Source organism: Macaca mulatta, chromosome 7 (genome assembly GCF_049350105.2).
Source record: "Macaca mulatta isolate MMU2019108-1 chromosome 7, T2T-MMU8v2.0, whole genome shotgun sequence".
NCBI lineage: Eukaryota > Metazoa > Chordata > Mammalia > Primates > Cercopithecidae > Macaca > Macaca mulatta.
The window spans coordinates 153754140-153780381 of record NC_133412.1 but is presented as its reverse complement, the minus strand read 5'-3'; the positions used below and the strand labels follow the sequence as shown (position 1 = coordinate 153780381).

General features: G+C 37.0%; 1 protein-coding gene across 9 annotated transcripts in view; it reads left to right on the top strand.

Annotated features, from left to right (window-relative positions):
* CEP128 (centrosomal protein 128) overlaps positions 1–26242 on the top strand; it is a 457806-nt gene that overhangs the window by 390311 nt on the left and 41253 nt on the right. For all 9 annotated transcript variants that reach the window (XM_077938779.1, XM_015144269.3, XM_077938780.1 and 6 more), the window contains 2 exons: positions 18302–18379; positions 22250–22363. In XM_077938779.1, coding sequence (XP_077794905.1) covers positions 18302–18379; positions 22250–22363 — 192 coding nt within the window. The remainder of the gene's footprint in view (positions 1–18301; positions 18380–22249; positions 22364–26242) is intronic.

Sequence of the window (26242 nt, the reverse complement as noted above, 5' to 3'; positions counted from 1 at the left end):
AGAACTTGCTGCTTTAAAACCAAAGATCAAGCTAGGTTCATTTTTGGTTTTGCCAAGGCTATGAGCCTCTCATTGAAGTTGCCTGAAAGGTTCAGTCCAATTGGCTTTACACCAAATAAAACGCAGTGTGCTCTGTTACAGTTTTGACCCAGAATCAGGTGAATCCCAGCAGTTTTGGCTGAGCTACATTGTAAAATTTTGGATTTGTTCAGACTTGACACTTCCTGGGAACCCATTCAAACTGAAACCGGAAAAAGGTTTTGCACAAACCCTGTCCTAGCCCGTTCTGCCAAGTTTCCCACTGCTCTAATGTTGGTCTACCTTCTGTATATTCGCATCGAGGGCAAACGGAAATATCCTCATGAATCTCTCATGAGGGATCTTGGGTGAAACAATCTAGACATTCTCCTTTCTCCACCCTGTCCCAAAATACACAGCCCATATTCTATGTTAGTCAGTATTAAGCTATGTACGTTTTCCAGTAATGGGGATATCTTCAAAGGGTTAAGCTTCTGAAACATGATTGTTTATGGTCAAATGTAGAAAATACTGCTAAAACAAGTGGGCTGTTTATGCAGAGTTACAACCTTGTGGCAGAAGGTGATGACCAACTTAAAAAATGTGAGGCTTCTTTCAGCCTGTAAAAATGGTTTTCTACAGCCCTGTCAAATGTTTGATAAACATGATGACATAGGAAAGGTATCACTGAGAAATTACATAATGAATGCAACTTCACCAGCAGATGAATTTAGTATTATTGAATTGCTCAGCGTTTGGAGGTCAGTCTGACCTCGTCGTATTTGATGCTGATAAGTAGTCATACTGCCTTTCTAACTTCCTTGCTTGATAATGTGTTTTATAGGCCTTTTCTAAACAATATTAAGAACAATGCATTCTCTTGGTAAAAGCTCTTGCTTTATATTGTAAAGATAATATGAATGTATATTGTAAAGCACAATGGCAGTATCTTTCTGTAAAATACAACACATATAAGAAATGCTTTCTGCTCTCTTTAAGAAGCCTATCTGGGTGAAATCTCAGAGTAATGATAGTATATTTGATATTTTTTTAAGATCCTAACTTAACTATAAAACAAGATATTTGTATTACACTCACAATATATAGTAGGTGAGAATAGTATATTTTATACACATTTTAAATAGTCTTTAATGAAAATCTGATATGGAGAATTTGCATTTTGTGCATCTAATTTTAACAAATTCCCTTCAGTCTTTAGCTGAAAATTATTATATGACTAGTTTTAGATGATGGAAAGTGATATGATAAAAAATAGTATCTGATTATTAGTCAGAAAATCTAGATACTGGTCATGTCTCCACCATAGCCAGGCACATGACCCTGGCCAAATTATTTAACCTTTCTGAATTTCAATTATTATTTTTCATGATTGGGCTGGACTAGATCATCTTTAAAAGTTTCTTTCCCAGCAGGGTGCAGTGGCTCACACCTGTAATCCCAGCACTTTGGAAGGCCGAGGAGGGTGAATCACCTGAGGTCAGGAGTTCGAGACTAGCCTGGCTAACATGGTGAAACCACGTTTCTACTAAAAGTACAAAAAATTAGCTGGGTGTGGTGGCGTGCGCCTGTAATCCCAGCTACTCAGGAGACTGAGGCGGGAGAATCATTTGAACCTGAGAGGCGGAGGTTGCAGTGAGCTGAGATCACGCCATTGCACTCTAGCTTGGGCAACAAGAGAGAAGCTCCATCTCAAAAAAACAAAACAAAACAAAATTCCTCTCCCTAGTAGACTTTAGTCTAATATAGGAGGAATTAAAAATCTGGGGTCTTCACAAAATTTCTATGTTGCCAATAGTTACTATCAAACAACTTACCCTAGTTTAATCATATTATATTATGTATGAGTTATTAAGTCCCTACCATGTCTCAACACTGTCGTAAAGCATACAGCGGACGAGGTTCCTGCTGCCACGGTTCTCACATTTTAGATAATGTTAGAACTCAATGCTAGAAATCCTTGTCAAAACCCCTCACACTATTCAAGAGAAGTCTAGAGGCCAAAGGAGTTTATGATTTTCTAAATGTGACAAAACTAGGGCTAAAATTCAGATGTCCTGATTAGCAACACAGCATTCTTTCTATTCCACATCCTCCACTTGTGACTGGTGAGAGTAATGAAGATATGTGTAAGGAACGCTTTGCAAGTATCTACTAAATGATACAAAGTGAAGAGGAAGAACGTGTGCAATCAAATCCCATATTTACCTTGAGCAGGGTAAGAAGAAATAGGGTATGGACATTTTTGGACCATATTTAAAATTGTCATAATATGCCCTAAGCTCATTGGTAAATGGAGTTTCATGAAACAACTTTGATCTAGTTTTCCTCCTTTTGAATGTTGAAGAGTTGGCCTGCCCCTAGATTGCATTCCTGGTTATGTCTTGAGCTTTGTCAGTGATATTAAACACCTCAGTTGACCTTTTTTTATGCATCTGCATAACAGCTGTAATACCACTTACACAAGATTTTATAAAGTTTGTTTAGAGCTTTTATTAAACTTTGATCTCAGATGAAAGGCTGGAGAGAGTATAAATTGTTCTATTAGCACTATTAATATAAATACCCAAAGTGTTCTCTTGTTAATTATTTAACACTAGTATATGATTTCATCCTATCATATGCCCCAATTATATTATATTTGAACATCAAACAGTAAAAGGCCAAACTGTCAAAACAGCCTGTCCCTCGTTGTTCTCTGTAGGCTCACTTCTTAATTATTTTGCTAGCTGGTCTTCCGTAAGTGATTTTCTGGAGCTTTTGCAATGTTTTTCTCTCCTCGCATCTCACTGCTACCTATGCTTTCCATCCACAGCAAAGGCCTTGACATGGTTGGTTGATTGCTGTCAGGCATTAACCATATAGTGGCTTTAGAAAGCCACTGAAACATAGATAGACTCACTGAGTTAAAATGTTTGGATTCTGTGAAGTACTTCCTTTACATCTTCTTTTCCAAGAACTTCTGATTTTCGTTTTAACACTTTCTAACTCAAACCTCATTTTTCTGTGAAATATTTCAAAAGCTCCTACTTCTCTATTAGTTTTTGCTTGAAGAAGAGTACGTTGGTTCCAAAAGTGTAGGAATTAAGTGACAGGGTAAGGCAAAAGCCTGGTGCTCTCCAACTCTGGTGGATGGGAGTTAGAAGACCTGGTTGTGAATTCTGGCTTTTTCACATGGGCGATTCACTTAACCTCTCCAAGCCTGTTTTCTATTATCTAGGACATGGGCCTAATTTTTATCCTGCATGTGTCATAGGTTTGCTCCGAAGGTCAGATGAGATAATGGATGGGAAAGTCCTTTTCTAAATTTTAAAAACAATCCTCCCTGATGTATGCATTACCTTTACCAGTCACGGAGCAGTGTGTGGACTGGAAAGGTTTTGCTCGTTAATCAGGACATTTGCATTCTGTCCTAGTATTGCCACTCTGGTTGTGTGCCTTGGCACTCTGTGTTATATTAATTTTACCTCCAAAATTCAGTGCAGTTATTTTACATGTGGGCTGTCAGAAATTTAGATTTAGAGTTCTTATTTAATAACTCCAGTAATTTTAGTTTGACACACCCTCACCCCCAGATTCAGTTGACCCAGGGTAGGACCAAGTATTTTTTAAAGCTTGCCAGACGATTGTAATGTACAGCTATGGCTGAGAATCACTGATTTATGCCATCTTCAACATGTCCTTCAAGAATGTGCCTTTAGTGTGTCCCCTAAAACCTGGTGTTACTCTGCTTTCCTGTCTATTGGATTTTGTCCTACTCAGTTTCACAGACTTAATTTCATGTCTTTTCTACTGATAGTATCATGTCTTCTCTCCCCAGGATTTTTTCTTTTTAATCTATTGAAACAACAGTTGTAAGATTCTTTCTCACACATTATTTTCCATAACTGTCCAAGGATCTAGGGAGCTTAATTTTAGCCTTTTGTTAACATTAAAATTTGTCGGAATTACCTTCAAGGACCAGTTTGCTCAGTCATGAACTCGCCAAATGACAAATTCTCTTATTTTAACAAATTACAACAAATGGACTGATTTATAAAACCATTATATTTGGAAACTATATAAACAGTTAAAAACAAATTAGTGGTTGTTTTTTATTTTTATGGTAAATCAGTGTAATTGCTGATACATTAGGATTATGTAAACTGCCCCTCTCATCTTCCTTTTCTAATTTTTCCTCTTACTACTCTTGTGTTAATCCTTTGTTGCATCACACTCATTGCCTTTCATTCATTTCTCCATTCAACATGTGATAACCAACTTCTTCATGCAATGGACTGAGTAGGAAGCGTGGTTCCTTCTTATAGGCACTGCACTGGAGGGTGGCATGGGACAAGTACTTCTTGTTTGAAGTTCTGTCAGACTCCATAGAAGTGGTTTGGGCAGACAAACAGGGAGGAGAAACTTGAGACTAAGAGGATGAAGAGGACTCTGAGAATGATGGTAAAAGGTTGAGAGCTTTTCAAAGGTAGTTTACTTCTCAGTCTACCATCAGGGTCAATTGAACCCAATCTTGGTTTTTAAAGTTTTTTTAAGTGTTGATTTAAAAAAAAACAATTATCCTTTTTAAAAAGATCTTCTATGAAGACACAAATAGAGATTTTCCTTATTTTTAAAATAGAGTAAGTCCCATTCTGTCTTGCAGATACATAATAGATCTTGGTGATCCCATAGTCTTGAAGTATTTTACTATTTTATCATTTTGGAAATTATTTTCTCATTATTCATCAATTGTTTCTAACTGTGCTAGAAAGAACTAAAATAATATGAAAATAGAGGAATTGTGGAATCACACAGAAGGATGTTAGAGTCAATGAGCTAAATAATCCCTATTACATAATACTTCATATTTTTATTGTATTGCCCAAAGTATATCCGTGAGGGTCTGAGATTTTGCCCAACTTGCAAGCTGGCAAGTTAGGTAGACCCTTTGGGAGATTAGGTTTAGATGAGGTCATGAGGATGGAGCCTGCATGATGGAATTAGTGCCCATATAAGAAGCAAAAGATACTAGAGAGATGGTCTCTCTCCTGACTATGTGAGGACACCTCAAAAAGGTGGCTGTCTACATAAGCTAGGAAGCAGGTGCTCACCAGACATAAGATCTGCCGGAGCCTTTGTCTTGGACTTCCCAGCCTCCAGAACTATGAGAACAAAATGTTGTTTAAGCCACCCACTCTGTGGTATTTTTATTACTTATGTTATTACTTAGCAGCCAAACTAAGATAGTCCCTCTGTTTAAGAGTTTTCGATTTAATGGGGAAAAAAAAAAGATGGCTAATGAAAAATTATGATATAATGTACATGTTTATCTCTATTGACCTGTTTTCATTCAGAAACCCAAAGAATGTTCTTGAGCTGAATCTGGTCAACTTTAGCAGAATGAAGTCTGGCATAGAGATGTTGTAGATTTCATTTGCACATAGTAGTTTCTAGTAAATGCTTGCTGAGTACAGGAAAGACTGGATGCCGTATCCAGTTCTGTTAATAAGCTTTTGTGGAATCTTGCCTAATTTTCAGAGTATTGCATGTTTTCTAGAGTTTTCATAGCACACTTGAAATGTCCAAAGTTGTGTGGTTTTGGCTACTTTTAGTTACTAATGTGTACTAAGGCTGCAGGACTTATTCGTTTTAGTTGAATATGTAAAATGAAGTAGGGGAGGGGGCTTGAGTTCAAAACTTGAAATTGTTTTGGTGAGACCTGCTCTTTTTCCTACTTACCACCAGCCACAAAGCTTCATTGTTGTCCAGTTGCATGAATGCATGGCTTTCATTTGGGCGGAGGGGAAGGACTTTCTAGCTATTGGAGTTTCAGGAAAACAATTGGTTGTGGCGAATCTTAGATGAATGTGTTCACCAAATAACATTGTCAGCTGTATTGTATCCATTGGTTTTGGTGATCCATTTTTCTCAGCCAGTGGTTGAAAATTCAGCACTAGGCCAACTTCAAAAATACATACATGTGCTCACATGTACTCCATATGTACCCTCTTAATACCCTTTGTTCAGCCATTTAGGACATAGCCTAATAGAGCATCTCAATCATACTTAAAGTCAACCTTTAACATTAGCGTTTAGATGAATTGTTTGTCAAAATAGATTGCTCTAACTTCAGATTATTGGTACTTTTAACTAAGTATCGTTTGGTAGTGAGGATTCTTTGAGATAGTGCAGCTGGATTTTTGAAGGTTTTAAAATATACCTAATAGTCTCCGCTTCTGTCTGCTTTGGCAGCAGTCGCCAGGGAAACACTTTGCTACAAGAGCCAGAAGAGTGTTTCTGAGTGTTCAAAAAAGGATTAATTATGAAAGTAAACTTTAAAAATATAGGCATAGTTGATCTTACTTCTTTTTGAAATAAATCTCAATGCCGCAATGATAAAAATAAAATACATTGCCGGATTTCTATTTAGATCTGATCTGCCTGTCACAAGAAACTCATCCGTATAGGGGGATTAGCTGTTCACATGGTCTTTCAACATCCAAGCGCTGTGTGTGAAGTAATGGAAAATGATTAATTTATTTTGTCATTCTCTTTGAGAACACAGGACATCTCTAAAAAAGAAAATAGCCCTTAATTTTGAGAATGTAGAAGATTAAGTATGTTTACCTCACCAAGGTGCTTTTAAATAAATCAACCTGGGCCCTACCTCAGCCAGAACAATGATCATTCCTAATCAGAGCTCTTTATCAGGACCCTCTGCTCCAGGTTAAATATGGAAGAGACAAATGTGATTACCTGTTTGAGAGTGACTTGAGGACTTGGGGCCAGGGCTTTGCAGGATTCAGGGAAATGATTAGCATTTCTCAGTATCTGCCCTGTGTGGGGTGTCCCCATCATTGTCCCTCAGGGCTAAGCTCTGTCGACTCATCCATAGGAAGCACATTGCTCTTCAGAGCACTCACACCTGTGCCACGTCATTAGGTCCACAGAAGACTTGGTTCTCATCTTCCTCTCTTTAAGTCATGGGGAACTTTACTGTCCCCTCATTCTTCTTTCAGTTCTGTTTTTTGTTTTTATTTCTTTAATTTTGAGTCTGTTGAGAAATATTCTCTGTCCCTCAAAGATAGTCGATTTTTAAATTCACATTTAAAATATAATCTTGCAATATTTTTCTTGCCACAATATTTCTAAGTTCTAAATGTATCTTTGTGTATGTTTATTATAAGAAGGTTTTATTTAATAAAACTGAAATTTATTTGTGTGTGATACCAAGTACTCAGCACTGGCAATATAGGTAAAAATATCATCCTCCCTTTAAGGAATTTGCAGAGACAAGTAAACACACATTACAAAATAATTACACACAGGATAGGAGGTACATATACACACAGGAAATACTAAGGATGGGCACCTAACCCAGAGTTTAGAGGAAAGGCTCACAGAATAATAACTAGTATTATCACTGCAGTAATAGCTAACATTTACTGAGTGCTTACCACATGCCAAGCCCTGCTCTAAGCACTTTACATGTGTTAATGTATTTGATCCTTACAACAACTCTGCAAAATTAGGAAACTGAGTCCCACTGTAGAGGGATCAGGAACTTTTCTATAGACACATAGCCAGTAGGTGACTAACCCAGGGTTTAAACTCAGGTAGACTGCCTCAAGAGCCCAAGCTCTTAACTATCATGTTAGAGGAGGCAGTGACCAAGCCCAATCTTGCAGGAGAATCAGTGAGCTAATTTAAGCAATGTATAGAGAACATTACAGACAGATAGACCTTCATGTATAAAGTCACGATGGCATAGAAGCTTTCAGGAGAGAAGCAAAAGTATGGAGTAACATTTGTGGCAATAAAACCAGAAGCTAATCAGCAGTATTTAGATAAGGGGGAAATTGTGAGATCTTTTTTTTTTTTTTTTTTTTTTTTAAGTTAGGCCAGTTATAAAGTGAAAAAAATGAAAAGCAAGTTCATTGCCTACTTTTGGAAGCATCTTTTCTAAAAATACACCATGACAAATATTTGGAGTTGGTAATTTCATGGGGTAAACACCCGAGGAAACAAAAATGTCTTTTTTCCTTTTTTTTTTTTTTTTTCTTAACACAGTCATTAGCTTCACTTTCTGCCATAGAAGGGCGAAGCTTTTGCCACCCCATAGGTATTCTTGGGTAAATATTAACCCCAAGAACCCCATATCTACTTTTTTCCTTAGTTCGCTTTCTCTTTATAAAATCTTTGTTTCTCCATACACTTTCCAGCCTTTTAAGCTTAAAAAGCAGATCCTAACCTGCTATAGGAAGAAGTTAATGCTACAGTGGACTACGGCTGCTGCCAAAAAGGTTATTAGAGATGTTCAGATCCTATTTTCCCACTTCCTGACTTAGAAATTGGGGTAAATTGTTTGCCCAAGTTCATACAATTGGCAATGTCAAAGCTGAGCTATAACCTTGTATCTCCTGATTTCTTCTTATAATTATCTTTTTTACTATGTTTTGCTGCCTGTCCTTAATCAGAAGGATACTACAAATAAAAACATTAGAGAAAACATTTTGTGGACATACGTGACATTTTCAGAAGTTTACAGACAAAATGCACGGTCTTGGGGTGAGAGAGTGTTTTTAGTAAATCAAGAGCATTTGGTATGGCACCATTGGCCTTCTGGGGATTCTGCCTATTCTCCCTGTAAATTTTTCGCAGAGCTCTATGCAAAGGACACCCTGAGGTGGGTCTCAGAGTTTCTGCTACTGTTCAGCAAGTTCACAGCCTAAGAGTAAGATGCCCATCTTCCCCTCACACAGCACTCCCAAACTCCACAAGACCTTCTCCTGGTTAGGGGTGAGGGGCTAGCAGTCCACTCTCCAAACAACATCCTCATATTTATTTAGAGAGTAAATAAGAGGATGTCACTCCTCTGCTCAAACCCTCAAAAGACCTTCCATCTCAATAAGAATTAAATACAGAATTTTAACTGTGGCCAAAAAGGCTCTAAAAGCTCTTGCCCCAGACATCTTTGGACTCACCTGGCAGCAAGCTCCTACTTGGCCACACCAGACTCTTCACTATTCATTCCTGCAAAGTGCCAGACAGGTGACCTCCTTAGGGCCTTGGCCCTGAGTTTATCCTTATTGTGGGAACCCATCCCCAATATTTCAATGGAGGTTCTTTCTATTTTCCAAGTGTTGCCCGGCTGAGAAATAAAGAGAGACAATACAAAGAGAGGAATTTTACAGCTGGGCTGCCAGGGGTGACATCACATATCTGTAGGACTGTGATGCCCCCTGAGCCTCAGATCAGCAAGTTTTTATTCAGGGTTTCAAAAGGGGAGGGGGTGTAAGAACAGGGAGTAGGTACAAAGATCACATGCTTCAAAGGGCAAAAAGCAGAACTGCTAATAAAGGTCTAACAAAGATCACATGCTTTTGAGGGAACAGGACAAAGGGAAAAAGCAGAACCACTGATAAGGGTCTATGTTCAGCGGTGCACATATTGTCTTGATAAACATCTTAAACAACAGAAAACAGGGTTCGAGAGCAGAGAACCGCTCTGACCACAAATTTACCAGGGTGGAGTTTTTCCCCACGCTAGTAAGCCTGAGGGTACTGCAGGAGACCAGGGCGTATCTCAGCCCTTATCTCAACTGCACAAGACAGGCATTCCCAGAGCGGTGTTTATAAACCTTCCCCCAGGAATACATTCCTTCCCCAGGGTATTAATATTAATATTCCTTGCTAGGAAAAGAACTTAGCAATATCTCTTCTATTTGCACGTCTGTTTGTAGGCTCCCTTCAAGAAGAAAAATATGGCTCTTTTTGCCCAACCCCGCAGACACTCAGACCTTATGGTTGTCTTCCCATGTTCCCTAAAAATTGCTGTTATTCTGTTCTTTTTCAAGGTGCACTGATTTCACATTGTTCAAACACATGTTTTACAATCAATATGTACAGTTAACACAGTTATCACAGTGTCCTGAGGTGACGTACATCCTCAGCTTACGAAGATAACAGGATTCAGAGATTATTAAGTAAAGACAGGCATAAGAAATTATAAAAGTATTACTTGGGAACTGATAAATGTTCATGAAATCTTCACAATTTATGTTCCTCGGCTGCGGCTCCAGCCGGTCCCTCCATTTGGGGACCCTGACCTCCCACAACATATCCTGTCCCCATTGCTTTCCTCTAGCAATGCTCATGACTCCGTCTGCTCCAAAACCATTGTATCAGAGAGGCTGTCACAGACCACTGTGTCTAAAATAAAAACCCTGTCACTCACTACCACTTTACCCTGCTTTACACTTCTTCAGAGTGTTTATGACATCACATTTTATGAACATGTTAGTTTCTCTCCCATTTCTGTTCTTGAGGACAAAGAGTTTTTACCTTTTCACTGCTAGAACAGTGAGGCCTTCAGTAAATATTTGCAGACTGAATAAATGTGAAAACCTTTCCTTCATCGAATAATATTCATTCATTTGTTTATGTAGCATTTGCTGAATACCTCTCCTGGGTCAGGCACTTTGGTGGAATGCTGGGGACAGACATTCCCTACCCTCATAATGTTTATTGCCCACTGCTGCTGCAAGCATTAATCGGTCACACAAATGAATATAATATTAGCACTCCAATAAGTGTTACCATAGTGAGGCTCATGATGCAATGGAGAGATTGTTTCACAGTATCAGAGAAAGCCGGGGAGCCTTCCCTGAAGAAGTGATGACTAAGCTGACATATGAAAGAAAATAAAAGTTAACCAGTTCACTTAGGATTTGTGCTTTTCGTTAGATGCAAATTCTACATTTAAAAACATAATGAAGTGGAGTTGATGATATGCATGCTGAATTAGGTAAGGGAACGTGTTTTAATGTATGTAATGTACTTCGAAATGCACCCCAAAAATAAGTTGGATTGAAGGATAGACAGAGTGATGGATAGATAGATGGATTGATATATGATAAAGCAAATATAAAACGTAATGTTAACAGTTGAATCTAGGTGGTGGGTATATGGGTGAGCTCTGTAAATTTCTTTCACATTTCCTGTATGCTTGAAGATGCTCATAGGATTGCGGGGAAAAATGTTAACCAGATAAGGAAATTGGAGGGAACATTCTCCATGGAAGGCACAGTATGTACAAAAGTAATTTATGTGCTATTACACTTCTATTACTTTAACATCTTAGATGATGTCTGTAGAATAGTAAATGCATTTCTAAATATTAGATATAGTTTTAATTAAGTTTGGCTTGCTTCTGCTTTGTGCTCTGTTGACTAGCTTTTATTAGCTCTAATTTTAGATTGTCACTGACCTCTTCACCTTTTAGAGGTTACTAGAGTTGATGGTACCTCAGAGATTCAGCTTTAAAAACAAAAATCTGCTTTGAAAAGTACTTGACACTTTTCAGTGCACATTTACATTCACTCTCCTACTTGTGACTATCACTAGTAATTACTTGATAGTCACAAGTAAGAGAGTGAATGTGAATGTATTATTCTGTGAGTGTAGAATAATAAAGACCATCATTATTGATCCCCATTTTCCAAGTAAGATACTGAAGCTTAGAAGGGCAGGGCAAAGTCATATTCCAAAAATCACAAAACACAAGTAAGTAACATTACTGGAACTATGAATATCCACAAATTAGGGATGCTGATTTCCAATGAAGCATATCTTCCACCTCTGTTCATCATGCAGCTGGTTACACGTGTTTGGGACCTGTGTATCTAGAAGCATAGTTTCTTTACCTGTCACCATAGCAAAAATTGCTAAACACAGTATCTTCCAGGAAACCTTGGCTTACACTCTTTGCTCATTTTTTAAATGCAATCACTTAAAAAAATGTTTTTTTGCAAATTCTCTGAAATTTATTTCTCTTGTGAGTACATTTTATGTTCAGTTTTAAGAAATGAAGTGATTACAATTAAGTAGATTGTAGATCTCAAGACCCTCATTGTAAAACAGTTGTAAGTGCCTAGTTTATTGTTCAGCACACAGAGAACATTAAACTAGTCCTCATTTGTCTTTGTCTGTTATTTTTTCTTTATATCAGGGAGTGGCAAGAATGATATTAAAGGAGACAATCTCAAGAGTTCTCGGTGGAAGAGATGATTCTTTATTTCCTCTGTCTTCCCTTCTCCATCAAATCATTCTTGGTGTTTTCTTATCGAAAGGAAAAAAAAAAAAAAAAAACCCCAAGTCACTCATTGGGAGAAAACACTACATCTTTTTAAGCTAATAGTAAGATAATGGATTAGCTGTAACATAATTTGGTTATATCTAAAAAATAAGAAAGCAGTAATCTGAAATGGCAGATTCTGTGTTTCATATAGTTCCTCTCTTAAAAAAAATACTGTGAATGAGAGTTGGAAAATAGCTAGAAAGTGTTCTGTATCTCAGTTTTCAGTGAAGATATGTTACCTGTTCTCAAATTTTATCATTGCTTTTTAAAGATCTTCTACCACTTTTGACTACAATAGTGTTATATGAAGACAAATAGAATTTGTTGTTGACAGAAACTCTTCTAGATGTTAGCCCAAATGTAGACACTGATGTCGTAGTGCCATGTTAACTTCACAAGCATTTTTACTTAACAAGCCTTATGTACCCTCTTACCTCAATACACATGTAAACACTTCTAAGGTGGTATCTGATTTTTTAGACCACTTCTAAAATACAGTCTAGAAATAGAGGACTCCTCTGATATCCCAAGAAATACACACAACTTTGAACACTGGGGCTCATAAAGGATGTGCATCAGCACCATGACTTTGCTGGCCTCTTCTCTGCTACTGTTTGGTTTGGTTCCAGTGAGTGTCTTATACAATTTGGAAAACAGGGCCCTATGAAGCCAATACAGCTGTGCTGGATCGAGTTACCCCAAGTGAAAAGGCATACAGTCTATCCTTTTTATGATCTCACCCTTCCTCTCCTAGAAACGTGTTTACTCAGGTCCTTTTACCACCTTTCAGCCATTTGTCAGGAAAGTTTTGCAGTGGATCTGTTTCCAAATGAAATAGAATTGCATTTTTGAACCCAAATAAACTGCTTCATAGCCTTATTTATTTAACATGTGTGCAGTGCCAAAAACTCACACATTTATTTTTGAAATAAAAATGTAGATATCATCTCCTTTAATTTATTCATCATCTAAACCTCAAAACACATATGATTTCAATAACACTATAAGAAAATGGTAGTTGTTATATGTTAATAAGAAAATAAATGTCCTTTTTTTTCAAAGAGCAGTACAAATACTAAAATATATTTATGGCTAAATCTGTTCCTTAAGTTTTCTCTACAGGAGACAGGAATCTAAGAATTGCAATGTATTTCCCCTTTTTAATTCCTAATTGCTGCTACTTATGTTGTCATACTATATTATTTAGTTTCCCTGCAGTCAGAAATAAAAGAACTCCTAAGGAAAAATGTACTGTGGAACAGTACAGAGAGCTCAACTTCATAGGAGTTTAGTGTTTGTTGAAGATTTTGGAATGGCAAAACTGAGAGCTTACTCTTTGCCCTTGTCAACAGATAGCCAAACACATCTGTAGGTGCAAAGGCCACAGGGCCTATTGGACAAGATTTCTGGATTTCACTGTTGCTTCTACCACTTGATCTTGCCCTTAGTCTAGAAGAAATAAATAAAACTTCAAACTTGTGCTTCTGGGTTTTTAATAAAGAGGTCAAGATTCAGTGAGTTTATTAGAACATGATAAGTCTACCTTTGTCTGCATTCAGCCAACATTTATTTGAAACACCTCTTAGCGGCCAGATAGTATGCTTCACTAGTGTTAAATGTTATGAAAAAAAGAAAAGGCAGTGTTAGTATCATAAAACTCCTCTGACATTTAACATCCTCTAATCAACAGAAGGACTCTGCAGACCCTGAGTGTGTGTATGCACGTGCGCATTTGCTTACACAAGAGTCTGTTTAGACACGTGGTCCTGAGTACAGACTCTTTAACACCAGTGAGATGACATTCTTTATGGTTTCATCTTAAAACTTTTCTTTCAGAAATAAGCCTATCAAGGACACATCTTCAAAATCTAGCTGCTAAGAGTTAATAGCTAGAGAGAGGTTAGGAATTTACATAAAGCACTCACTATTTCGGCTTCTAGTTGCAATATAGTCTGTTTTAGCTGGCAATTTGCCATGAAAATATTTTCCTAATAAGAACCTTGCCATTTCTGCATTTCGGCTGCTTGGATTTGCATCACAGCTTTGCCACCATCTGACTGTAAGGAGGTTATTTATGTTCTCCAGTCCTCAGTTGCCTCATCTGCATAATGATGATAACAATAATACGTACCTACCTCATACGGTGGTGTGAGGGATTATGAAGTGTATTCAAACTCAAATTATGTGTTCATTGTTCAGTCTTTTGTTTTGCTACTACACAGGATTAAGATGAACAGATCATCTGTTTTGACCCTACTTCTAGGCCCCTGGAAATCCAGCTCTTCTAGCCTCTGAGATAAATCAAATATATACAATGTACTGGCCCTTTATGAAGTGGAATCTTAATTGTGAACTTTTCTTTGCTTTCTAATTTTAAACCCCTTTGTAAGCATCTGATTTATTTATTCTTGAAAAGAATTAAAGACAAATTAAGCACATGTCATATGCTGGTGACATTATTGAAATAAACTTTGCTCCCTTAAGTTTTTAACAGTGGGGACTTGTCCATGCCCTTTAAGGCATTAGATAACGTAAGGTAGAAAAAAAATTAACCAACTGAAAAGACAAAATGTTTCCCTGACTCTGCACAAAGTATTTGCCTGGGAATTAACGTGACATAGGTCCTCATGACATCTCTGAAATACAGCAAGTTCCTTATTTTGAACTATTCATCTGCTAATGGATCTTGTCTCTCTGGCTATGAGCTTTGGGGTGAAAATAATTTTGAAATCTCAAGTAATGTGACAAGATTCTAATCACAGAATCCCAGCCAATCTTAAATTTAAAAAAAAAGAAAAAGTTGCAATGTTATTCATGTTCTTGAGTCTGTATGCCAAAGTGGCAGTTTTAAGTACACTCACATAGATGCAGAGAAAGAGAGAGAAGAGCCAGAAAATATATTTTTCTCCCAAAAAAAATCACTTAATCATGAAATTATGAGACCTGAGACGCCTGTAGGATTGGACTCATCATCTTCATTACTTCACATCTATCTTGTTGTTGAAAATGCCCTAGTTAGTTCAGCATTTGTGCATGCAATTCCCTTAAAATAAGTACAAATAACTTTTTTCTTTGTATAATTATTACATCCTTTGCTCCCCTGGGTAAGCTAAATGCTCCTGAGGAACAGGAACCGTGCCGTCTATGTTTGTGGATCTTTCTATGATCTCGAAGATAGACATTGTTGTTAATTGACTAGAATATAAGGATGAAAAGAAAGGTATGTGTACCAGAAGGTGTTTCTGATATTGAGGAAGGTATTTATAAGCAATGCATAAATGGAATATAAAATAAGCCACAAGTGAAATCAATAGTGAGAAAGTATAAAGATTGGTTGATGGAGATATGGGGGTGGGGGGGAAGGCAAGGGAGGGGAGAATAAAAATAACTGCACCGAGAACAGAAGGAGTTAAGGAGTTTTTCAGAATTCACTCACAAAAACATAGCCATTTGAATATACATCCAAAAACATAATAGTCAAAAAATAGTATGTAAACGCATGCAAGGAAAAGAATGGTTTCAGGTAGTCACCTGGTTGATTGAAAATTTTAAGCAAAACTATTTACATAACATGCTGCGTTTTACAGCAGGGCAAGAGATCATTTGCTTATTTTGAGCACAGAATGAGTTTTACATACTTACTTAACCTTGCTTCAGAAGATCACTTCTAAATGAGAAAAATATGGGGCAAAAAAAGGAAATAAAGTTTTAATACTACAGATATTATTGGAGTGTGTTTATGAAGACGATTTTATGCAATGCATAAAATTTTGCTTTAAAATCATCAGGGCATTGCTTTGTATTTTATTGTTCAAGGGTCAGTATAATTCCTGAGAAAACCTATAATTTTATTGTTTAAATAAATATAGCATATACAGTGGCTAAAACTGCAAGCTCCTAAGCCTACATGTCGTGGCCTATAGTAACAAACACATCACTTTGGTGAATCTTTCCTACACATGAAAAAATTAAATAAAGTCATCTAAAACGCACAGCAGTGTGAGTGAGTACATGTGGCCTAAAGACTAACAATAATATAAATGTTAAAGCAGAATGAACAAAATACTAAATCCTTTAAATGGAACTTGAGAAAGAGAACTTTATGAACCTGAAGAAACAGCACGCAGATTTCCTTTTTGGAATAGCAGAGTTAAGGTGTTTCTGCCCTTCTCAAAAATCTAATTACAAAAATAAGGATATGAAGCAATAGAAAAACTGATTTACACTTGTCAAAATAGAAGACATCTGTAACTCCAAGTCACAGAACACTGAAAAGTAGTAAAATGACTCGGAACAGACAAGGTGAAACTCAAGGACCTGCCAAGAGGATAGCAATGGAAAGCAATCGAAGATCATTCACCCTGCAAAATTCTGGAAAGGCTTTTGCATGGGAATAATCAGCACAGTTACTGTTGAAGGAGGGGGTGGATGGGTACATTGAAAGTGTCTGTAAGGAAGGGTTAGACCCTCAGCCCTCTGTCTCCATAACTGCCTCTACCCCTGAACCCTGTGAAAGATGTAAAGTATATGCTGTGGGGGAACCTGCATCAATGAGGCTCTGGATTGGATATGCCAGGTAGAGAACAGCATCTTTCTGTTCGGGGAAATAGGAGATTTCAAATAGGAAAGTTAACTGAGAAAATAATGAACTCCTCCCGAGAAAAAAATATACAAGAATTATCTGGGTATGGTAGTGTATGCCGGTAGTCCCAGGTCCTCAGAGGCTGACGTCGGAGGATCGCTTGAGCCCAGGAGGTTGAGACTGCAGTGAGCTGTGAATGTGCCTTTGCACTCTAGCCTGGACAACAGAGTGAGACCCTGTCTCCGGAAAAAAAAAAAAATACATATTCTTAATTGAGAGACTCCCCATTCCACAAAATGAGCCAGTTGACTACTTATTTAGCTTACAATTTCATTATTTAATTCTCAGGGTAGGTATTATTTATGATAATTAATGCTATATGATGCATTGATAACTAACCCTGAAATCTTATGGCTTAACACAATAGAGGTTATTGTGTGACTCACATGAAATCCAATATGGTGGGCAGCTCTCATGTTAATCTTGTAGTTATGCCTTTTGGAGCATGTGGCCATCAGGGTCCTCATGGCAGGGGCTGGGATAGAAGGGGGAACGCTCAGGTTCAACTGTCTCATTCCAGAAGTGACACTCTCAGAATCCATTGTTTAGAACTTTCACAGGGGAGAAGTAGGGAAGTACATGGAATACTGAGGGGACACTTACTTCTCTGCAACTTTGTGTAAATTCATGTCCAGATTCTTGCAGGACACATCACTTTCTTCCCATGTGTCAGCCATAGGGTTTATGGTTTATTTCACTGAACAATTAAAATTCATTTTAAATGTAAGAGCTAGCACCTGTTACCCGCCTAAGATGTGTGGCCTTGTGACAGAACTGAGAATACAGAGATGCTTATAATATATATGCAGTCTCTAGTCTTAAGGTTATTTTACCATTTAACTTTTTATTTTATGTTTGCTTTGAAATAATTTTCAGATCATTCTCTGTTAATGTTCACAGGTGGGTGTAAGTGATCAGCTAATTAAAGACTATGCAATAAGTTACTGACTTATGATCCACAGGATCTTGTGTCCCTGAAGCAAATGTTTAATTTCAGATATTTCTTCCAAATCTTGAGAACCACTCCTCCTTCCCTTTTAACTGAAATAATTGCCGAGAACTCTTTTCTTCTTTATAATGGCAACATTTGAGAATCTCTAGTATGCTCCATAGATAAGTAACTGCAGATTCATCTATTTCTCAGTATTACCTCATGGTTTATTTCTGATGTTCACTGAAGCAGGTTTGTAAATTAATATTAATATGAAATAGTCTATAGAAAGTTTCATAGCATATCAGTTGAAAGCAATTATCCAGGAAGAATTTTTGTATCTGAATCAGTCTTGCAAATGCATCTCATATAGTTTTTGAAAGGAAATAATTCTTCTGATTTCAAAAGATACATTTATCTTGGAAACACTATTATATATGTTCTTATTTGACTGTCTAAATCTACAGCTTGAACTGCTTCTTCCAGTGGTGCATCTGACTTTTAGTATGTGGATTCTGAGAGTATTAATCAATTTTTTATAACGTTTGGTTTCCTTATGTTTTCTATTTCAGAGTACCCGAGTGGCCTTGGACCATCTGGAGTCTGTGCCTGAGAAACTGAGCCTACTAGAAGATTTCAAAGACTTCAGAGTAAGAAAGAGTTGGCTTGTCTCTTTCAGTATTTTATCTGAGTGAGAACACTTGACATCTTCCTGATGTGCAAAGAAAAGTATAGTGAAGGAAGAAGGACTAAAAAACATTGGGGACTTTTAACATACCACCTTATCAGAGTTTATTGACATTTGTGAAGTTAGAATTGAAAACAGGTGCAACTTATATATTAGCACAAGATAGGAAGATACTTTTACTGTACTACTAGACGCTCAGTTGGGCCCCTAAAGCTTTAACAATAATTTAGAAAAGCCTAAGAATTAAAGGGAGTTACACATTACACTGACAGTAGGTAACTTTTTTGATTAGCAATTTTAATTTGTGAATTATATGGGTACTGTTTGTTTTAGACATATGGTAATTCCTAGGTTATCTTTATACTATGACATATGAACTCAAACCCACATAAATTTCACATTTCATATTTCATGGCCATTTATTGATAGACCTCTAACCACAAAGCATTTCATTATCAAGCCAATTTGTTACATGTGTTAATTTACCTTCTGTAATTTTTTAAATTCCTCATAGAGGAGATACTCAAAACAAATATCTCTGTTGCCAGTCCTGCCGGACAAGGTCTGGTCCCAAGAATGTCATATATAGCCTTAGGACTGCAGATGCAATGTAAAATTTTAATGATTTATAATTTATTGACCGTGTATAGCTGAAGCTAACAATGGGAAGGATTTCTTTTTGGCAACCATGTAATCATATTTCACATTGACCTTAAAATATAACTTATGTTATATTTAGATTCTGTTTAGATCTGACATATTATTTGAAGATACAGTGGATAGGAAAATAGCCAGATCATGCCATATTGATTTATTGGAAGCATTGATAAAATGTGGTTCCCAAGGTCTACACTATCTTAAAATTACCTTGCATTAAGCATCTTTTGGTAGTTCTGTAACTAACATTTTTGAGTGAGATCCAGTTTAGCTGACACATCTACAAAGCTAGACTATCCCAAATTGAACAAAACCAAGTGTTTCAAATATATTTTACTGAGTTTTGATTCTTTCTCATGATTTGATTATATATTTGCAGTTTAAATATCTATTAAAGAATTATGAAACCAGTATCCAAAACAATGCAATTTCTGTTTACTCTTAAACAACCCGATGTGTTAGGAGGCAATATGTTATATCCATATTCTTTTCGTTTTTTCTCTGTAGCTAACAGAAATTATCCAAGTAAATGAAGGGGAGACAAGAGAAAGTATGGGAAACAGGTGGCCCTCGTCACTGAGAAATAGACACCTGTCTAATACCAGCATAAAAATATAAAGTGTAACCTCCAGTGACAGATCACTTTTGCCCCAGTTGTCTACAATGACCTGAATGTTCATAAGTACAGTTTAAAAGTTGTATTCTCTACTATTACCAAAAGGCTAATTATTATTATTTTTAATCCTATGAGCTGGTGATCATCTACAAGTCTAGCTCATATACATACAGACTCACATATGAAGATGCCTAAATAGTGAAATTTTGGGGGAAGGTCTTTTTCAGAGCTCAGCATTGTACTTTCCAATATATTAAAATTGAAACCTTTAGCTTGAAAAGGGAAAGAGTTAATTTTAATTAGCAAGTGTTATGCACACACTGCATGATACTTAGCAGGTGCTAAGTACTTTATGGTACATGTTTCCTAATCTTCAGAGATACCCTATAGATGGGTATTATTTTCGCCCATTTTATAGATGAGGACACTGAAGCTTGGAGCCTATAAACTAGCTGGAGGTGGGATCTAATTCTGTGTAAAACAGCAGAGCCCATCTGCTTCGCCCTGCTGCTTTTAGCTTAAAATCCATTCTACATGTACTCTAAAGTCCTCTATGTGATTACAAAGAGCTGATTTTAATCAACTTAATAAATATGACTAGACATGGCCTTAAATGAAATACATAAAGCCTTGAGATTATTAGATGTAGATTATATTTATTCAAACCCTTTAAACTTTCTAAAAATCAGTGTGGTGTGAGCAAGAATACAAAGACCTAAGTTCTGGTCCAAACTCATGCACCAGACAAAAATCACTTAATGCCTCAGGAGATATGTCCACATTCATGTGACGAGGCACTTGAACAATATTATCTCTGGGTTCCTATATACGTATTTCTTGATACATAGACCATATCCTATGACTTTAAGTGTGAGTACAGACCTTATCCTATTTGGATGGCCTGACTTTATTCTTGTTTAAATGTGGTCATATTTATTTTGAAAGAATTGTTGGCCGGGCGTGGTGGCTCACGCCTGTAGTCTCAGCACTTTGGGAGGCTGAAGTGGGCGGACCACCTGAGTTCAGGAGTTCAAGACCAGCCTGACCAACATGGCAAAACCCCATCTCTACTAAAAATATAAAATTAGCCAGTTGTGGTGGCACATGCCTGTAATCCCAGATACTCAGGAGGCTGGGGCAGGAAAATTGCTTGAACCCAGGAGGCAGAGGTTGCAGTGAGCTGAGATCACACCATTGCACTCTAGCCTGGGTGACAGAGTAAGACTCTGTCTCAAAAAAAAATTGTTTTATCTCTACAATTCCATATTTAAACATTACATTTTTGATTAGGTGGAAAGGAAGTAGCATTGAGTTCCAAGTCCAAACTGCCACAAATTGTCCAGCCTTGGGCAAATCATTTTAACTTCCCTGGGCTCTAGTTTTTAGAGGTTTGTGTTTTGTTTTGTTTTTGTACTAAGCATGAGAACTTTGGAATTATAATACCCCTTCTAGCTTGAACATTCAGTAAGTTTAAGGTTTCTTGTGACGTTGAGGGACACTAAATCCCTATATGTATTTTTTTTTACATACCAAAATCAGTTATCCTCATTGTTTTTCTAATTTCTCCCTAAATAATAATAGAAATGTCTAAATAATTGTCTAGAGTAACTTGTTTGCTGTGTTCCTTTTCCTTCTTCCCACAAGAAATGAAGAGAAAAGAAAGAAAAAAAGGCAGGCCCTGGAAATTTTTGTTTTCTTATTTTTTTTTATTACCTGAATCTTTTTCTGTTTATAAAGGCAAAGGAGCTATCCTTAAATTTAAAAATCTACGTGACATAATAGTTAAAAGGTAGGATGTTGTTTATGGATAAGTGAAGTAAAAGGGCTCTAGTTTTATAGGTAGCAATTTTTTAAAACAAGAATATATTGACGCTAAGTACCAATCCAAGGGATAGTACACAGCATCCAAATGTGGCATGTGTCATTAATGAGATCTTTGGACAGTACATTGCTGCTTGAACCTTGTTCTAAAGGGTGTCAGTCACTGTAGATGGGCATAGGGACTAGTTGTTAAAAGAATTCAGGTAACCACTGTAGGATGCATTGTATTTTTATGGTTTTATCCACAGTGACAATTTTCTTCTTTTTCTTTTTCTTTTCTTTTTTTTTTTTTTTTTAAGACAGAGCCTTGCTCTTTCACCCAGGCTGGAGTGCAGTAGCACAATCTCACTGCAACCTCTGCCTCCTGGGCTCAAGCGATCCTCCTTCTCCCACCTCAGCCTCCTGAGTAGCTGGGACTACAGGCATGCACCACCACATCTGACTAGTTTTTGTATTTTTTTTATAGAGGTGAGGTTTCATCATGTTGCCCAGGCTGGTCTTGAACTCCTGGAGTAGAGCAGTCCTCCCACCTTGGCCTCCTAAAGTGCTGGGATTACAGGTTTGAGCCACTGCATGTAACCTTCTTTCTCTATGGTGGCCTGTGATTCTCCTATATATCTCTAAATTTTTGTAATTATTTATTTTCATTTTTAGCTACATATAGACTCTTTCTTACTCTAATTTCAAGCACCAATTGTCTTTCATCTACCAGTTCAGACCCTTTGCTTTTTTCCCCAGGATTCCTGCAGTTCATCTGAGAGAACTGATGGAAGATACTCTAAATACAGAGTTCGCAGAAATTCTCTTCAGCATCACCAAGATGACATCAAGTACAGAACCAAAAGTTTCAAAGTAATGTTCTTTATATACATTTTTAGTCTTTAAGTAGTATCCATGTTTAAGGCTACAACCTCTTAAGCAGCCTCTGTTTGTGTAAGGGTACTTGTGAAAGAAAATATTTTCCTTGATATATTAAATAGATTTTCAATTCTGTGGAAATAGAGAATAAAAATCCAGAGTTTGTGCTTATCACATTTTGTCTGGGAAGTAAGCCTTAAGTCTATGCCATCACTGCTTGATATGTTACTTGTTCACGGGAACTGGTGCTGCTTAAGAGCCAAGAAACCCCTGGTCACTGTTTGGTCAAAGTCTTAGTGTGATGTTCACCTTCTTCTATGTATAAGTCTAGCTGCTGTCCACACTGAAGTCTGCAGTAGGTCAGATAATATATTGTACTTTGGAATTCTAGTCATTTTCTTCTAGAGGGGATATGAACTCCGTATTGATACTTCAGCTTTTGTTTCATTACCATGGAGCCAGCACAGGACACTGGGAAGACTTAACTATATTAACAAAAAGTATACATTCTCTAGAGCCTACCCAGTATCCATCTGGGATCTGGGTGATTTAAAATCCATTTGATCTTGGGCAGCTCTCAGTTTAGAGCAGGGTTTCTCAACCTTGGCATTCTTGATATTTGGGGCCAGTTAATTCATTGTGGTAGAGGCAGTTTTATGCATTGCAGTATATTTAGTTGCATCCCTAAAACGTATGCACTAGATGCCAGTAACATCTCCCATCTCAAGTTGTAACATCCAAAAATGTCTCCTGACATTGTCAAATGTTCCCTGGAGGGCAAAGATGCCCTCTGTTGAGAATGCTGACCCAGAGAGAATCCATCTATATTCAAATGTGCACTCCAAGTCAATTACAAAAAAAAAGCTAAGGGTTTTCTGGCTTTTTTGTGTTCTTACAAACTTGAATATGTATGAATATTCATTACACTGTATATATTCACTTATTACTGTGAAATATAATTATTTCTAAGAAGCGTCTTTCCTCCTCTGAATGTAATTGGATAGAATGCTCAGTGGATATAAAGACAGTGTTCATTTCCATAAGTCCTTCTTAGCATGCTTAAAATGAGCATTATACTTCCTCCCTTACAAATAAAAATTAACACAATTAGGACAGGTTATTGATACTCTTACTGTAAAGAGAACATCCTGTGACTTTGTTCCCTTTTACCTTTGTTTTTAATAGATCCGTATATTCACTATAGTAGTGACCTTGTCTCGTATGGCAATTTTTAAGTTCTCTAAATCATCTTCCAACATTCCCAGTCAGGTCCTGCAAACTCAAGCATTTCTCCACCATTTAAAGGAGTGCCGCTAATCTATAACAGAAATACAAAGTTTAGGCTACAAGAGCTAATGATTATTGAGCATATTTTAGAACAAACCACAAGACATTTCTCTTTTTGTAGGTGTTACATGCCTTATATACATTATCATATTTAATATTCACGTCAATCCTCTCAGATAAGCATGACTATTTTTCCTTTATACCATTGAAGAAAGCAAGGCTGTAGAGTAATTAAATGGGTGAATCAGGATTAAAACCTAAGTCTGCCTGGCTTTAGTAATTTACGTCATTGACCACTGTGCCATGACAGTATGAGTTTAGACCTTATATACCTAATTTTTTCTAGAAGTCACCAAATACAGGAATATATTTTCAACATGTAAAAATCAGTGTTCTCCGAAAATGCATAAACATAGTACATGCCTCTTAGTTCAACAGAGGTCTAGATGCAAATGAAACATTTAAAACATTATTTTCCAGTACACTTAGAGTTGGTATCAGGTGAATCAGTGCTATCTAGTGGCACCCAAATTGCTATAAATCAATGCAATTTCCATAACAGCATATGGCAAAGCTATGAATGTTTAACATGTTCAGCAAGTAATCTCATTGGAGTTCTTTTTAAAATTACATTTGCAGCTGAAGAGGGAATCAGGCCTAGTTCATAAGAGGGGCCAGCACTTAGCAAAATGAAAAATAAGCTTGAAAATTTTGCAAGTAGATAGTGCAAATATAGGATAGAGCTGCAGAACACATTTTATTTTGGCGTTGTTCCACATTAATACTACTTAAATATTTTTTAAACGGATACATTTCAGCAATGGATATATCTACTATCACCATATGTCACAGGTTCCGGCCTGAAATAATATAGTAATCTGACGTAAAACTCGCAGGAATATAACATTTTTGGTAGTCATTGGAGAGGAAAATATAGGAACACATTTTTGCCAATTGTAGATACCAGTGGTCATTTTCTCATACTCCTTTCATGAAAATAAGTTTTTTAAAAAGACTGAGAGAGAAGGTAGCTTTAAAAGAACAGTGAGCTTAAATGAGTAATGAGAAAGTTGTGTTAGTCATTTCTTGTCTTCATGGATAATCAGAAGAGCCAGCTATGATACCTCATTGACATCCTGAAGAAAATGCTTCAAATAAGAGAAACAGGAACTCAAGAGAGAATGTGCCCCTTACTCCATCAGTTTCAGAAGACATTATTTCAGCAGCTATTAACTTTCCCCACATTTGCTAAGACAGAATTCAAAGAAAAGGCAAATTACAGGGACTTGAGTTAACTGGTTCTACTGAAAACTACAGTTCCAGGGAATCAGTGTAAAACTCAGTTTAATGCAACAAACATATATTGTACAGCTACCATGTTGCAAATCACAGTACCTGTGGGTGTGTGGTTGGGGAACAAATGTGTAAAGATGCAGAAAGCATGGTATTAAAGGAGAGAATATTTACCTAGTTATCTTAATTCTAACAGACACAGGTGCTCTAGAGCAGAGGTTGGCAAACTGCTCATGGGTCCAATCTTGCCTGCCAACTATTTTTGTAAATAAAGTTTTATTGTAATACAACCACACTCATTTATTCACATATTGTCTTTGGCTGCTTTTGCACTGAAGAGTAGAGTTGAATAGTTGCTACAGAAACCATATGGCCCACAAAGATTAAAATATTTACTGTCTGGCCCTCTATAGAAAATGTTTTCCAACCTCTGGTCTAGAGGAAGAAGAAATCACTAATCTACTTCTTCCTTTACACATTATGTGACATATTTCCTTTTCTGTATTTGCCAATCAAATAGATACTCTCCAAGCTCTTTGGAAAGTCATAATACTTATTCATTCCGCAAATATTTATTGAGTGTCAGTTGTGTGCCAAGAACTTTCTAGGTGCATGGGACTCACGTCAGTGAACAAAATGAAGCAAAAATCTCTGACTTTTTTGTTGTAATTGGACAATATTCATGTTTTTGTTGTTGTTTTTCTAAACACAGAATTCATCAAACATTTATTGGATTTCTAATGCAAATCAAGGCACTGTGCTAGAAGCTCAAGAGAATGGCACAATAAGAAAAAACATTACCAACCCTTAGGAATTTAAATCCTTCATACAAATTACTGTGGCACAAAAAAGAAAAGGGCTAAATGCTATAAAGATAGCCCCATAAAAGTGGCCCCAGTAAACTGCATTGGGGGTTCAGAGGAAAGAAAGATGCTCAAGAGTCTTTTGAAAAGAGGTTCATACTGACAAGGCACAAGAAAACATTTATCCACATCTCAGTTTGGGAGAGGATCACTATTAGAATTTCAGTTGTAGATTCTGACTATATTCCTGTTGACAGACAAATAACTGTTGGAATAGCAGACTGTGTTGGCAGCTGGCTTCTCTTATGTTGTTGCTGTTGTAAGAAGGTAATGAAACATCCAACATGACCACACTGCTGGTGTAGGGAAGGGTTAGCAGGAAGTGGGCAAGTCAGGTTCTCTTTCAATCACTCCAAGGCTAGAGCCATCTCCTCTGTTTATTCCTGTGGCAATCACCAGAACAAAAAGGATCAGCTTTCTAGAAGCCTGT